The sequence below is a fragment of the Primulina eburnea genome, chromosome 16, assembly GCF_022965805.1.
Source record: "Primulina eburnea isolate SZY01 chromosome 16, ASM2296580v1, whole genome shotgun sequence".
NCBI lineage: Eukaryota > Viridiplantae > Streptophyta > Magnoliopsida > Lamiales > Gesneriaceae > Primulina > Primulina eburnea.
In genome coordinates, this window is record NC_133116.1 from 8,539,046 (window position 1) to 8,556,203 (window position 17,158).

Below are 17,158 nucleotides of genomic sequence, written 5' to 3' on the forward strand. Positions count from 1 at the left end.
TGCACTTACTATCATATTACACTCAAGTATGTGCTATAAAACTTATATCATTTGGATTCTTGAAAGCTCCAGAATGCGTGAACTTTTTCAAAGATGCCAGAGTGTAAGTGTGTAGACTGAGTTAAGTCTTCCATATTTATAGACTTTTATTCAATGGGTCGGTAGAATCAAATCTGATATATGTTCAATATGAGTAGTGTGTCGTACTGTACAGGATAACCATTTATGCATGGAGCAAGTCAGGTAAAAGGCTGGAGAAAGTTAGTGATCAGACCTTGGCGGCATGGCAGGAGGTTTAGGCATCTCTGAATTGTCCAGCCCGGACAGAAAAATTCAAGGAAAAACAGGCACAGCGAGCCTGTCGGGCATTGGTGGCTCGAAGTCATTTTCATCATTTGTCCTTGAGCTGGTAACAAACCTTCTTAATATTCATTTGTTTATTAGTAATAAGATTTCTAATAATGTTTCTTACAATTATTAGTTTTAATATTATTAGAAAATATGAATTATCCCAGGACGAGGATGGGTCAGACTCCCACCTCCCTTGTCCAGAGCAGATTGACATTGTTGGTGAGGTCAACACATGGAGGGTTTATGGTATTGGGACAACGACTACAGTTTGTCCCTAGGCTATGACTCCATGCCCAAGTGGGGTTTTTAAAACCATTGCTGAACATGCGATGGTTTAATCCAACCGTTTTGATTTGTTTTATTTGCGACTATTTAAATTAAAATGTCTTAGCTGGAACATAATGCAAATTCATCGAGAGAAAATTTGTAATTTTTCAATTAAAAGGTTACAACGTGGTGAAGATTTATAAAAACCGACGCCAAATCTTGCGACGATTGAAGAACCATTGCCAATTTAACAATAAATATATTCAATGATCCAGCGACGGTTTAGTCGAAAAACCGTCACAAGCCTTGTAACGATTGAAAAAGGTTGTTAAAATTTGGGCGAAGAAATAATTAGCATCGATGAGATTACTGGTGCTAAAAGTGTCGCTACTCATAATTTAGGGTATGTTTGGTATATTTGAATAAGATAAGAATGAAATATACATTCTAAACATCATTATATATATAAATTTGGGCATCTTATTGGACCGGACCCTGAGACGATCGCTTGGTTGGCCTCACAAGAGGTCATATATATATATTATATTATATTATATGATATATGTTATTTGTTTTCTAACTCACGCCAAATCTCAACCTTAATTTTTGTTCATATTCAACAAATAAATTTTACGGTCCCTTACTTCTCTTAAGTCTGACGGTAAGTAATTTTATTCATTAATTATGCTTTATTTCCATTTCAAATCTTCTTTATAAATACACATTTATGTTTATATTTTTAGATGAATCTATCAAAAGATCGTCACTGAAAATGAAATTTACTTGCGATATGGGTATTGTAATGTTCTTAGAGATCAAGTTAATTAAATATATAATTAAAGCACGCATCGGATGATTTAAATTCTTTAATTAGTTACAATTGAATTATGATTTTATATAAATATTATGCGCTACTTGTGTAATTAATAAGTGGATAGTCTAAGGAAATAAAATAAATTGTGAATAGAGCTTGAATGTGTGGACCGTTCAAAGATGAAATTCTTTGTTTTTTGGATTTTTTTTGTCCTTTGATTTTGTAGTTATTTCGACTCAAATAATTCTTTGATTTTGTACTTTCTACAATTATAGAAACTAAAAATGTAGTTTCTACAAAAATTATCTTCGATCAACAATATCGCAAGACAGACTAAATGAGCTAATTATATATCCGACAAATTACCTAAATCCAAAGTCACCTCGATACATGAATGGCTATGACACACCGAGTCCTCAAGGCAGGGCTCTTCAGCTTTGGTTTTATGCACTTTTCATCTAGCATTAAAATTCCGTCCCCATCCAAGTGTTGATTCATGTGAACTCGAGGACGATAAATAAATTAAGAATATTGTACTAACTTGAAAAGAAAAATTAGAAAATTTTATTACACTTCCCATTAAGATTTTAGCATATGAAATCCATATATAATTTACGTTAGCAATTTCTACTCGGGATGACCCAAAGTGCACAAATATGTTTAATGTAAGCAGTTGTTTCATTTCTTGTTTAATCAGTGAGTGTAATTGAAATCAAACCTTGTTTGTTTATGCATACATATTATATGTATAATGTACAATAATTGTTCATGTTTGTTAATTCAATCGAAATGTCGTAATTGAACTATTGTATGATTTACAAGATTTTAGTTGTACTGTTACTATCAGCTATGACATTTGGTAAAACGAAGAGTGATCAGTCTTACAATTGATATAGAACCAATGTCACATGTTTGATCCTCATTGATGAAAATAAATGCAATTATTAGGAGAGATGCTTTTAGGTAAGATAATTGTATGTGTTGGATAGGACAATCGAAACATGATGCTTGAACTACTGTATGTTTAAAAGATAATTTGAGTTACACAATTACCACCAATTATAGCTTTGGTAAAGAGACCAGTGTTCGGTCCTATAATATATATATATATATATATATATATATATATATGTGTGTGTGTGTGTGTGTGTGTGTGTGTGTGTGGATAAACCCTCACCTCCGTGCTCATCATTGAAATGACACTTATATATTGTATGTAATTCATTGGTGGGTAAAGAGGTAGGCACGATGGGTTTGCAACACACACATTATACACAAACACACACAGTTTTAATAAGATGAGCATCCATTGTAGACACCTATTTGAGCACTTTTGATGTGGCATCATGTACGTTATGTCACTTTAAGTTATATATAATACATGAAAACATACAAGAAGTTTTAGAATATCGTATTAAAAAGGGAAAATTATATTTTTTTCTTGTGATTTGATTGTTTTCTCTTTTGTCTCATGTTATCGATCAATTATAGTCTTAGTTCACTAATTTGTATTTTCAGATTCATGGATTTAAAATTCATTTGATTATTTGGATTAATTTAAACTGAATTTATTTTTAAATTAATCTCGCTCTTAACTTATGTAAATACAATGATGACTATGATGGATTTGAAAATCTCTATCCACGTTTCAAATTCTTATCTTTTCATCCAAACATAACATTATTCTAATTTGAGAAAGTGATTTTTTTAAAAGTAGATTATTTTATAAATAAGTGATTCTTATACTATTTTTTAATAATAATAAAAAAATCATCCTTATTAAATAAAATATCTTTCTATTCATTCAAAACTTAATTTTGAATTTAAAAAAATACGAAGAATTTGTTGGATCACGGTTTTCTATACGCCCAAACGCAGCGGAAGTTTTAAAATTTTTATTTTATTTTGACAATCAAAATATATTTGATTTGGACGCTCGTATGATTTTCATAATCAAACATACATAGGATGTTTAGTAATTATACTTTTGTGAATTTAATTCACTGGACACCAACCGATCCGGTATTACAGATCTGACTCTTGATGAATCCCTACGAACTTTCTTCAATAATCTTCTAATCAGGTCCACGACTGGAAGATTTGTTCCTCCTCTAATTTGCACTAGAAAATTAAAAGATGTTTTTCGTTTGAGATTTAAAATTTGAGAGACACAAATCTCTTTTCTTGAAAAATGGAAAAACTATTTTGGAGGAATTTGAATTGTCATTCACGTGAATGACCTTGGAAGAATGGGTGGTGGCTAGGTCTTTGACTTGCAAAATCTTATTTATATATAACACATGACCTAAAATATATAATTAACATTAATGGGCTTGATTAATTTATTAGACTAGTCCAACTAGTTTAATTATTTAATCCAAGTTCATTAAACTTTAATCATTAAGTATATTGGACTTGTACTCCTACAAGCCCATAAATATACTTCCCACCAATTTTAATTCATTAATTAATAAACTCAACTTTTGAGCTTAATAAATTAATTAAATACATTATAAATTCAACATTTGAATTTATTATTTAAATTATAAATTCAACTCCTTGAATTTAGATCACCTCCAAAATTTAATATCTAATAAACCCAATATTTGAGTTTAATAAATTAAATTATCAAATTTTATAAATTCAACTCCTTGAATTTATTCTCTCCAAATTTCATAAATTCAACTTCTTGAATTTACTATATCATAAATTCAATTCCTTGAATTTATTTTCTCAAAATTTAATTATCATAAATTCAACTCCTTGAATTTACTATATCATAATATAAATTCAACTCCTTGAATTTATTCTCTCAACGGGAACAAACGATCTATTGCTTGTGTGACCCTCAATGGTTCAGGGATACAGCTAGTCGTGGGTTCACAACTCTTTGTGATTCAGGACATAATCCTTTATTCGGGCTTACCCTAGTTAGCCCCATTCTTTTCATCAACACCTTGATCAAGAATGTCAGAACTCATTTCTGATAGCACCCATCGGATCATGGTAAGAGTGTCTAGTAGCATCGCCCCATGATCCCCTAGGTATCACTGATAGTGCCTGCAAGAACCAGTAGATTATGATTAACGTACAGTACGGTCCCTTCATCTCATATATCCCGATCGAATCTGCAACCATTGGTTTCGATAACTATGTGATAACTATAATAGTGGCATCGCGTGTACTATTTGAGAACTCCTTCTCTAACGTACATCTCATACTCTGGCCAGAGATTCCGTGCACTATTATTTCATCAGATCGCACAGGATATCCACACCCGTAGGTGAGCGGTGAATCCCCGACTACAATGCACTGGCTCCTATATGTGTCGCAACTGTACCCAACCTCGCCACATCAGATCGCACAGGATATCCACACCCGTAGGTGAGCGGTGAATCCCCGACTACAATGCACTGGCTCCTATATGTGTCGCAACTGTACCCAACCTCGCCACCTGATGACTCTCCTGGAGCCGGTAAACGGGTCAAAGCACAACCCTAGCATATAGAGCCTCAGTGTTGTCCCGGGTCGTAAGGACTAATGGTGTACAATCATAATCACGGACTTATCCTCTCGATGAATGATAACCACTTGGAAAGTCCGAGGGAGGGTTGTTCGGTATAATCATCATATGACTACCCATCTGCATGTTTGGACATCACTATGCCCTCACCAAGAAACGCAGTACACAACATCACAGATGCTAGTCTCGAGCTCAAGCGGCCTTTATCCCTGTTTTAGGCGGCTGAATCGACTAGGAACGAATTTAGAATATGCAGTGTTTACAAATGAGTTTCAACATCGAATTACGATTCATTTGTATTAAAGCATAATCAAGAACTTTATCTATGCTGTTTGCATGGGTATACAGATAAAGTATAACAAGACCATAAAAAGTTAAATTATATTAAAATAAAGATTGTTTATTTCACTTGAGTCAATAAATTCCCTAGCCAACCGTTGGCTTGCAGGGCATCTACTCTAACAATCTCTCACTTGCCCTAGAGCCAACTACCCTTAATCCCATTGCTTCGCGATGCTTTTCAAACAATGGTCCTGGCAAGGGCTATGTAAGTGGATCAGCAACATTATCTGCAGAGGGGACTCTTTCAACTGATATGTCTCCTCTTCCCACTATCTCCCGTATGATGTGGAACTTTCTCAGTACATATTTGGATCGCTGATGAGACCTTGGTTCCTTTGCTTGCGCAATGGCACCAGTGTTGTCACAGTACGATGGGACTGGATCAACTCTATTAGGAATAACGCCCAACTCTTGGACAAAATTCCTCATCCAAACTACCTCTTTGGCTGCATCAGATGCAACAATGTATTCAGCTTCAGTGGTGGAATCCGCAACGATGTCTTGCTTGGAACCTTTCCAAGAGACAGCCGCACCATATAGCATGAATACAAAACCAGAGGTCGATTTCGAATCATCTACGTCACATTGGAAGCTAGAATCAGTGTAGCCTTCTAATTTTAATTCTCCACCCCTTTAGACCATGAACAAGTTCTCAGTCCTTCTCAAGTACTTAAGAATATCTTTCACAGCCTTCCAATTTATTGGACAAGGGTTCGCCTGATATATGCTTATAACACTCAAAGCGTAAGCAACATCAGGACGTGTCGATATCATACCATACATGATACTACCAATAGCTGACGCATATGGAATACGTGTCATCATCTCTATCTCTTCATCAGTTTTGGGACACATAGCTTTAGATAGAGTAATACCGTGACACATTGGTAAGTATCATCTCTTGGACTCTTCCATAGAGAATCTATTTAGAATGATATCGATATAAATCGCTTGGGTTACCCCTAGCATCCTTTTGATCTATCTCTATAGATTTGTATTCTCAATACATAGGATGCTTCACCCATGTCTTTCATGGAGAATTTACTTGCTAACCATACTTTAGTTGATTGCAGTAATCCTACATCATTCCCAATGAGCAGGATATCATCAACATAAAGTACTAAGAATGTCACTGCACTCCCACTAAATTTCTTGTACACACACGGTTCCTCAGGATTCTAAGCAAAACCAAACTCTTTGATAGTGCTATCAAATCTGAGGTTCCAACTCCTTGACTCCTGCTTGAGACCATATATTGATCTCTGAAGTTTGCATACCTTATGCTCACTTCCTACTGATCTGTGTCCCTCAGGTTGAGACATATAAATTTCCTCTTTGATGTCTTCATTGAGGAACGCAATCTTTACATCCATTTGCCATATCTCATAGTCATACCATGATGCTATGGCTAGTAGCAATCTAATGGACTTAAACATAGCAACTGGTGAAAAGGTTTCTCATAGACAACTCCTTGCCTTTGAGTATAACCTTTTCCAAGCAGTCTTACTTTGAAGGTCACTACCTTCCCATTCGCCCCAAGCTTTCTTTTGTAGATCCATTTGCACCCTATAGGAACGATTTCCTCAGGTTGATCTACCAACGTCCAGACTTGGTTTGAATACATAGAGTCCATTTTTGACTGGATGGTTTCAAGCCATTTGGTTGAATCAGTATCAGATATTGCTTGATTAAAGTTCATTGGATCATATCCAACACAAGACTCATCATGGTCTTGTTCATGAAGAAGCGTATATCTAGCAGGTGGTCTAATAACCCTAACAGACCTCCTAGGAGCTTGTACTTCAACTACTGGTTGTTGGAGATGGGTTCAACTTCTGAGGGAGTATCTTGAATTTCTTCAAGTTCTATCATCTTGCCTTTTCTATCTAATAGAAATTCCCTTTCCAAAAAGGTGACATTTCTTGAAACAAACACTTTTGCTTCATTAGGATGATAGAAATAATATCCAACAGAATTCTTTGGATATCCTACAAAGTAGCACAAAGTGGATCTACTATCCAATTTGTCTCCCAGTGTCTGCTTCACAAGTAGGACATCCTCATATTCTCTCGTAAGAATATTTGGGAGTTTTTCCCATCCATATCTCATATGGTGTTTTATCCACTGCTCTAGTATAGGCATTATTCAACAACATTGCCGCAGTTTCAAGCGCAAAGCCCCAAAACGAAGTAGGCAATTCAGCGAATCTCATCATTGATCGAACCATGTCAAACAAGGTTTGCTTATGACGTTCAGAAACACCATTCAATTGTGGTGTTGCTGGTGGAGTCCACTGTGAGAATCACATTTTCTTTTAGATAACCCAAAAATTCAGCACTCAAGTATTCTCCACTTCGATCAGATCGAAATGCCTTAATACTTCTTTCTAGCTGGTTTTCTACTTCAGATGTGAATTCTTTGAACTTTTCAAATGCTTCAGATTTGAGTTTCATAAACATACCCATACCTCGAATGATCATCAGTAAAGGTAATGAAGTAGGATTGCCCATATTTTGTGCTAACACTTAGCGGGCCAAAATTGTCTGTGTGGATCAAATCCAATAGACCATGCGCACGTTCCACGTTTCCATTGAATGGAATCTTGGTCAATTTTCCTTTTAGACATGACATACAAGCAGGTAGAGAATTTATGTCTGACAAGTCAAACATGCTTTCTCCCACTAGCTTGTGCATCCTTCTTTGGGAAATATGACCTAGTCTAGCATGCCATATTTGTGTGGGATTTGGATCATCTAACTTTCTTTTGGTTTTTGTTGAAATCATGTTTTCTTGGACATTCACTTATCATTTCCAGAACATTTCTGGCGCATATAACTTCTTATGTCCGAACCTCTTGCAGTGAACTATGTTCTGACTTATCGGGCTTTGTAGGCCTTTTAAGTGTCTTTCGGAGTTTGCCTCTTATTGGGTTTTTCTTGTGAGGGGCAGAACATTTCTTTCCCTTATATTGCGGGCCACTTTTGTTCATGTCAACAAGCCCAACTAGGAAACAACATTTTCCTATTTTATGATGACTTCATAAGTTATAAGCATGTTGAATAGCTCTTCAAGGCTATCATCAATTTTATTCAAATTGAAGTTCAACATAAACCCGTCAAATGAGAAAGAGAATGACAACAAATTGATTGTCATGAAGTAACTTGTTAGGAATCACCTATTCCAGGCCCACCACTTTCTCATTAAACCCAATCATATATACACCACGCTCATGGACCAAAGCCCCATCTTGCATTCGTGTAGTCATGAGCTTTTAAAAGGGGTGTGCATCACTGTACGAGTTTCATGCACTATGCAACTCTTGCATGTGTATTCGAATGTCAGCAACATTCACCATTTTCTCAAACTGTCCCTACAGTTCATTTGACATAGAAGCGAGCCCATCACACTTTAGCTTGCAAAATATGGTCCCACCATCTTGCATGCATTGTCAGTTCAACAAGACTGACATTAGTGTGTATGTCATTTTCTCCGAATTCAGAACAATTTTCCCAACCAGTCTTGAAAATTAGATTCGGTTAGCTTGTTAATAACAAAATTGGATCATGTAACGAAATCGAAAAAATATACTGATATGGAAACAGAATAATTGTTGCCGATTATTTTAAAATAATTTTAAGATATAAAATATGGATTTTTATTTTATAAATTCCCTCCCACTATTTTGACATTTCCACCACCCTCTGATGAAAAAGGGAAATCGTATTTCCTTAGTAGGCACGTAGAGTCCAATTAGCCAATTATAATCCCGAATAATATCAGCCAATTATAATTTCTAAAAGGTAGAGTCCAATTGCATCCCTATGCAACCTCCGCGTGTTTGCCTCACGTTTAATAAGGACCCAATAATATGACGTCGTTTATTTTCGCGTGCCAAACCAACCCATCAATATTGAATTGTAGTAGACGGTCGCCATGAGTTCCCCCAATAATATGAGCCGAAGTCATGGGAGTTCCACTCAATTCACATCATATGTCCGGTGGAAGTCACAGCTTTCCGGCGTACAGGCCTCCCCAATAATATGAGCCAGACACTGTCCGCGGGTAGCGATCAACATGCAACCACGGTTGATGGAAGGCAAGGAAAAATTAAACTCCTTTAATTTTTACTTTTTCGGTTTGATATAAATTTTGAATCTTATTCAAAATGAGGGATTTTAATTAAAAAAATTTGTCTCATCATTTTATTTGAAAATCGCGTGCATTTAATTAAACCTAACACATTGGTCAAGGCTCTCGATCATCCTTCATGCATTTAATATCAAATATTAACATCAATTTAATTAAACAATTTAATTAATTGATAAATCATATATCTAATAACTTATCACAAACCACCACAATTATTAAAGAATTTAATAAATTAAATAAACCCCTTTATTTAATTTCCAATTAAATCAATAATAATTGATTTCTTGTAAAAAAACTCATTTTTACCATAAATAATTAAAATCATATTCTAATTATTTATTTCACAAGAAAATTATTAATTTTACAAAAATTAATTTTCAAAATAAAAATTGAACCAATTTTCAAAAATATCAATTTTACCCAAAAATTTGAAAAATCAGAAAATCGCACCCTAGGCCCAAACAATTCAAGCCCATTATTCAGCGCGCTTCCCGAGACGCTCCCGGGCAGCAGCCCACCCACTGCCCGCCCGCTGCCCGAACGTTTCGGGCAGCGGCAGCGGCCCTGTGCGCGCAGAACGCCCGCAGGCGCGCCGACGCCGCGCGCAGGCGTCGGACGCCTGCGCTAGCGCGCGGCGCGCAGGTGTCCAGCGCCTGCGATAGCGCTGTGCGCGTAGGCGTCCGGCGCCTGCGCTAGCGCGGTGCGCGCAGGCGGCCGGCGCCTGCGCTCACGCTGCGCGCTGCCGTGCGCTGCCCTGCGCGCACGGACTGCCCGGAACAGTTCCGGGCAGATTTAATTTTTTTTTTTTTCGAAAATCTGAAAAAATAAATTTTCGTGGTGCTAAATTTTCTGAAAAATTTTCTTGTGTGGTTAGAAATAAATTATTCTATATGATTTAAAATCATACGATATAGAGAACCTGGCTCTGATACCACTGTTGGATCACGGTTTTCTACACGCCCAAACGCAGCGGAAGTTTTAAAATTTTTATTTTATTTAGACAATCAAAATATATTTGATTTGGACGCTCATATGATTTTCATAATCAAACATACATAGGATGTTTAGTAATTATACCTTTGTGAATTTAATTCACTGGACACCAACCGATCCGGTATTACAGATCTGGCTCTTGCTGAATCCCTACGAACTTTCTTCAATAATCTTCTAATCAGGTTCACGACTGGAAGATTTGTTCCTCCTCTAATTTGCACTAGAAAATTAAAAGATGTTTTTCGTTTGAGATTTAAAATTTGAGAGACACAAATCTCTTTTCTTGAAAAATGGAAAAACTATTTTGGAGGAATTTGAATTGTCATTCACGTGAATGACCTTGGAAGAATGGGTGGTGGCTAGGTCTTTGACTTGCAAAATCTTATTTATATATAACACATGACCTAAAATATATAATTAACATTAATAGGCTTGATTAATTTATTAGACTAGTCCAACTAGTTTAATTATTTAATCCAAGTCCATTAAACTTTAATCATTAAGTATATTGGACTTGTACTCCTACAAGCCCATAAATATACTTCCCACCAATTTTAATTCATTAATTAATAAACTCAACTTTTGAGCTTAATAAATTAATTAAATACATTATAAATTCAACATTTGAATTTATTATTTAAATTATAAATTCAACTCCTTGAATTTAGATCACCTCCAAAATTTAATATCTAATAAACCCAATATTTGAGTTTAATAAATTAAATTATCAAATTTTATAAATTCAACTCCTTGAATTTATTCTCTCCAAATTTCATAAATTCAACTTCTTGAATTTACTATATCATAAATTCAATTCCTTGAATTTATTTTCTCAAAATTTAATTATCATAAATTCAACTCCTTGAATTTACTATATCATAATATAAATTCAACTCCTTGAATTTATTCTCTCAACGGGAACAAACGATCTAGTGCTTGTGTGACCCTCAATGGTTCAGGGATACAGCTAGTCGTGGGTTCACAACTCTTTGTGATTCAGGACATAATCCTTTATTCGGGCTTACCCTAGTTAGCCCCATTCTTTTCATCAACACCTTGATCAAGAATGTCAGAACTCATTTCTGATAGCACCCATCGGATCATGGTAAGAGCGTCTAGTAGCATCGCCCCATGATCCCCTAGGTATCACTGATAGTGCCTGCAAGAACCAGTAGATTATGATTAACGTACAGTACGGTCCCTTCATCTCATATATCCCGATCGAATCTGCAACCATTGGTTCATCGAGGGTTGCATATTAATTCGATAACTATGTGATAACTATAATAGTGGCATCGCGTGTACTATTTGAGAACTCCTTCTCTAACGTACATCTCATACTCTGGCCAGAGATTCCGTGCACTATTATTTCATCAGATCACACAGGATATCCACACCCGTAGGTGAGCGGTGAATCCCCGACTACAATGCACTGGCTCCTATATGTGTCGCAACTGTACTCAATCTCGCCACCTGATGACTCTCCTGGAGCCGGTAAACGGGTCAAAGCACAGCCCTAGCATATAGAGCCTCAGTGTTGTCCCGGGTCGTAAGGACTAATGGTGTACAATCATAATCACGGACTTATCCTCTCGATGAATGATAACCACTTAGAAAGTCCGAGGGAGGGTTGTTCGGTATAATTATCATATGACTACCCATCTGCATGTTTGGACATCACTATGCCCTTACCAAGAAACGCAGTACACAACATCACAGATGCTAGTCTCGAGCTCAAGCGGCCTTTATCCCTGTTTTAGGCGGCTGAATCGACTAGGAACGAATTTAGAATATGCAGTGTTTACAAATGAGTTTCAACATCGAATTACGATTCATTTGTATTAAAGCATAATCAAGGACTTTATCTATGCTGTTTGCATGTGTATACAGATAAAGTATAACAAGACCATAAAAAGTTAAATTATATTAAAATAAAGATTGTTTATTTCACTTGAGTCAATAAATTCCCTAGCCAACCGTTGGCTTGCAGGGCATCTACTCTAACAGAATTTTCATTTCTTTACCAAAATATCAGAATCACTTTTAAAGAATCAGAATCACCATATGACTAAATTTATGATTTTGAATTGATTAAGAAACAACATAATTTGGGGTTAAGACGCACAAAAACTAAATTTTTTTTAAATGAAAAGTGAGCACTCAGTTTTTTTAAATGATTACGAACACGCTCCCATTAGATATACTTTTGTTGGTTTTGGTAGAAGGTTTATTATCCACTGATATAATCTTCTGCCATTTTCCAAATAAGCCAAAAAAATGTAATAATAAAAAAAAATCAATAGAAATCTTCTCAATTCAAAGAAATTAATAATATTAATCTAACAATTGTGACGTATACACACACGCAATATTCAACAAATATATAAATTAACAGATTAGTTCTATTAAATGTACGTGTGTTGACTTACCTTCATTAGCAAATCCCAATCAATATTAAAATTAGTCATTAAATAAAATAGACTGCGAACTTCTAACTGCCAGCTCCTACTTAATCAACAAAAGGCAAAAATTTGTGTGACAAAAATTTGTGTGAAACGGTATCACGGGTCATATTTGTGAGACGGATATCTTATTTGGGTTATCCATGAAAAAATATTACTTTTTATGCTAAGAGTATTAATTTTTATTGTGAATATCCGTCGGTTGACCTGTCTCACATATTAAAATACGTGAAACGGTCTCACATGAAACTCACTCCAAACAAAAAGCTCATTCGCCTACCTTTACTTCCACTCACCATCGAAGTGAAGGATATCTATATATCCAACCGATGATATGAGATATCTGATATACATTTTTGTGTCTAAGAATAAATAACTAAAACGTGAGATTTACAAGACATCAACGAGTAGTTTATTAAAACAATCCAATACCTAACGATAAATCTGAGCTTTAATAACAAGTTAAGATCATTGACTTACACCTTACTTAACTACAAAAAACTTAACTCAATGAGAATGATTGTCCAAAACTTAACTCAATGAGAAGGATTGTCCAAGTATATATATAACTTACAAAAACTCAATGCAGCTAATATAAAATCTTTTAACTTATTCAATGATTCGCGAATATGTGATTATATGTTTAAATCATATTAGTATCTGTAATGTTCTCGAGTAATTTAATTTCTAAAATTATTTTAGAGTACAAATGCGAATAATTGAGCTTATTAATTGCTTCCACACAATGTAATATAATATAGTAAAAATATTCCCACCCAATTATACATTCAGACTTCAAATTTTGAATTTTTTCTTACAAAAACCCATAATTGGTCACCATAAATGTCAAAATGAGCTAGCAAAGTGTGCATACCCACAACTCATTATTAGAAAGACCAACTTGATTAGGTGGGTCAGTCAGTAATTTTGATGGATCGAGAAATTATCAATTCATTTAGATTAGGGGATTATTAATTAACCATAGCTTCTAATTGGGTTTGAATTTGTATTTACTCCAATTTAAGGAACAAATATCAAACTCGTATAATAAATTGACATATTTTAGTCTTCGTTCTTTTAATTAGACTAATTTTAATAAAATAAGTTAGTTTGGTTGTTTTTAATCTTATTCCCTCCCATTGTTAATATAATATTAGATATTGTTAATGTTTTTTGGTCTCCTCCGACAAAATATGATGTAATAAACCAAAATTTGAATTCGACTATTTTCCTGCCAACTGAATTATTTATATCAGTTGCACGTAAATGAATTTCAAGATCTTAACTTCGGAAGCCACATTGATTTTAACTAATCCAAAATCTATGCAGATCGAATAAAGAAAATGTTTTGGTAAAATTAAAAAAAAAAAAAAACAGACGCTTCGACTTCAAATTAAATATTCTCTTCGTCCCATTGATAATTTATAATGAATTTCTTTTTTCATCTATTTCAATTATAAAATTCAATTTTCATATTAAATATTATTTTCCCAACTCTTTTATCATTAATAATCTACCCTTATTTAATATCATTTACTATTAAAATTTCAATAAAAAGACATAAAATGGTAAACTATTTTAAAAAATTTATCTTTCAAAACAATTTCTTAATTTGTTTGAAAACACGCATAGACATGAATGAATGAGACGGAAGGAGTATAATGAAAATTGAGTGAATCTCACTCACGTATTTTGATCTGTGAGACAGGATAACACTATCCATATTCAAATAAAAAGTAATACTCTTAGCATAAAAGTGATACTTTTTCATGGATGACCCAAATAAGAGATCTGTCTCACAAATATGATCCGTGAGACCGTCTCACACAAGTTTTTGACATGAAAATTAGCAGCTTGATTCATGAATCCTCTACTTAAGACTGTCGAGAAATCCCACGACATGAAATAAAGTGAAGAAGCTAAAAATTAAAACTACGTAAAAATTGAGGATAAATAAATTATTATTTTTAATTCTAAAAGAAAGAAGTCAATAATTTCACACCCCATAGAGTAAATTAAATCTTGATCTGTGAAAATATTTAATGAGAAATCTGAAATTATTTTCAAATTTAGAGCTTCACCACTTCCGGGATATGAACCGGGTACTTATCAATACAATCGGCCCATGCTCCGGTCGCCGGTTTCTCGATCGTCCGGTTACATTTCCAGACGGCGCTGTTGCACTTAAATCCGCTTCCAAATGCGATCTGCCAAACCCTATCTCCTTTCTTCATCCTCCCTTTCGATTCTATGTAACTTAGTTCGTACCAGAGTGAGGAAGAAGAAGTGTTTCCAAACCTGTGCAGAGTCATTCTTGAGGCCTCCACCTGCTCCGCCGTGAGCTGTAGGCTTTTCTGTAGTTCGTCGATCACCGCCCTTCCTCCGGCGTGTATACAGAAGTGCTCGAAAGCTTTCTTGAAATCTGGAATATATGGCTTCAGTTTGGATTCGAAGAGTTTTCTTCTGATGAGTGAGATCGCGAACAGAATTTGCTCCGATGCAGGGAGAACTAGAGGGCCGATCGTTGTTATATTGGATTTCAAGGCTTCACCGGCGATCCTCATTAGTTCGATGTTTAACATTATCCCTACATTTCCTTCTGAATCTTCCTCTTGCGATACACATCTGTATGATGCATCATCCGCTCCTTTGTGGGTTCTCACAACATGGGAGAGGCGATACTTCGCGCGGCGCCGATCCGACCATCTGTTCGACAGCAGTATAGCGGCGCCACCCATTCTGAACAAGCAGTTGGGGAGGAGCATCGCTCTTTCTTTCCCTTTGTAAACATTAGGGGTAAGGATTTCTGTGCTTATAACCACCGCGTTTGAATTGGGATACTGTTGCAGAAGATCTTTCGCTAAATCAATTGAAATCAGACCAGCGCTGCACCCCATTCCAGACAAGTTGAAGCTCTTAATATTGCTTCTCATCTTGTATTTGTTAATCACCATAGCTGTTAAAGAAGGTGTCGGCGAGAAAAGGCTGCAATTCAAGATCAAGAAATCAACATCCTTCGGCTTGATCCCTGTATTCTTAAACAATGTATCCACGCAGGAGAAGATGACAAACTCGGCTTCTTCTCTAGCAAGCGCCATATTCGGACACGGAGGTATGTAATGAACCGCAGGCGGCAAACAGGTTTGCTCTCCAAGACCCGACCGTTCGAGAATCTTCATCTGGAAATGGACACTCTTAGGTTCAGTGAAGAGGCCCAACCTCGCATGCTCCATGAATCCTGCAAACGAGACTCGCATGCTCTGTGGAGGCTTGAAAAGCGCGAAATCGACCAGATACACTGTCCGAGGCCGCGTCATGAAGAAGACAGTGGAAGCATAAACAGCGAGGAATGAGAAACAAATGGTCTGAACAAAGGTGAACCGCATGGAACTCCATAGCTGATAGATTTGTTCAGGGCCCGTTTGGAGGAGTATTACCGAAAGAGTGATGATTACGGGGATGAGGGAGAAGGCGAGCATGTGACTTGCGAGGTATTGGTAGCCAAGTTTCACGTACTTGAGTTTAACTGACTGGGAGAATTGTGGACTCTTGGCAGCCATTTTTCTGGGTCGCTGTGTGTGTGTGTGATCTTGAGCTGGGTGCTTGCTTCGGAAACGTGGGGATTTAAATAGACAGACCCACTTTGAACCAGCGATTCCACGTGGAATTTTATACTACACTCGTTTGATTCATCATAGAAACTTTTTCTACCAAGTCACACAAAGCTCGGTGATTTTAGTTGACAGTCTTGTTCGTAAATTATTACGTTAATCTAAAGTTTATTTATGGATGCCTAATTTCATTGACTTTTTTTATGTATGATTTTCCGATTCTTTTTTCTTATACAGTACACAAGAAATGGAAACATAATATAATGATTGGATTAATGGTCATGAAATAAATTTAAAAAATTAAATAAAAACTTTTAAAAAAATAATATTGACTCGATCCATTTTTCAAATATTAAAATAAAATTTGTATTCTTACATGAAGTCAAGTTGTTTGCTTGTCCAGATAAAATTGTCCATATTAAATCTAAAAAAAATCTAATATTTACTTTCTCGAAAGAAAATCATTTACTACTATATTAATCGATCAATCGTTCTTTATTAAAAGACAGATTGGTCGTTCGCTGGTCGTTGACGTGCATTTACAAGACTAGCCCTAGTGTCACCTCGATCATTGGTTTCAATATTACGACACGACTGTTAACATTTTTATACTTTGATGTAAATACACATACAAGAGTTTGAGAAT

At 35.5% G+C, this 17,158-nt stretch overlaps 1 protein-coding gene across 1 annotated transcript; it reads right to left on the reverse strand.

Annotated features, from left to right (window-relative positions):
* Nucleotides 1-14,844: 14,844 nt before the first annotated feature.
* On the reverse strand, nt 14,845-16,516 carry LOC140816337 (3-ketoacyl-CoA synthase 6-like). Its single transcript, XM_073175544.1, has one exon. It carries the CDS (start codon nt 16,459-16,461, stop codon nt 14,971-14,973), a length of 1,491 nt encoding a protein of 496 aa, XP_073031645.1. The 5' UTR covers nt 16,462-16,516; the 3' UTR covers nt 14,845-14,970.
* Between the last annotated feature and the right edge of the window lie 642 nt (nt 16,517-17,158).

What these genes read in the sequence shown, in the direction of transcription:
- LOC140816337 (XM_073175544.1), bottom strand. Translation starts at nt 16,461, where the DNA reads ATGGCTGCCAAGAGTCCACAATTCTCCCAGTCAGTTAAACTCAAGTAC.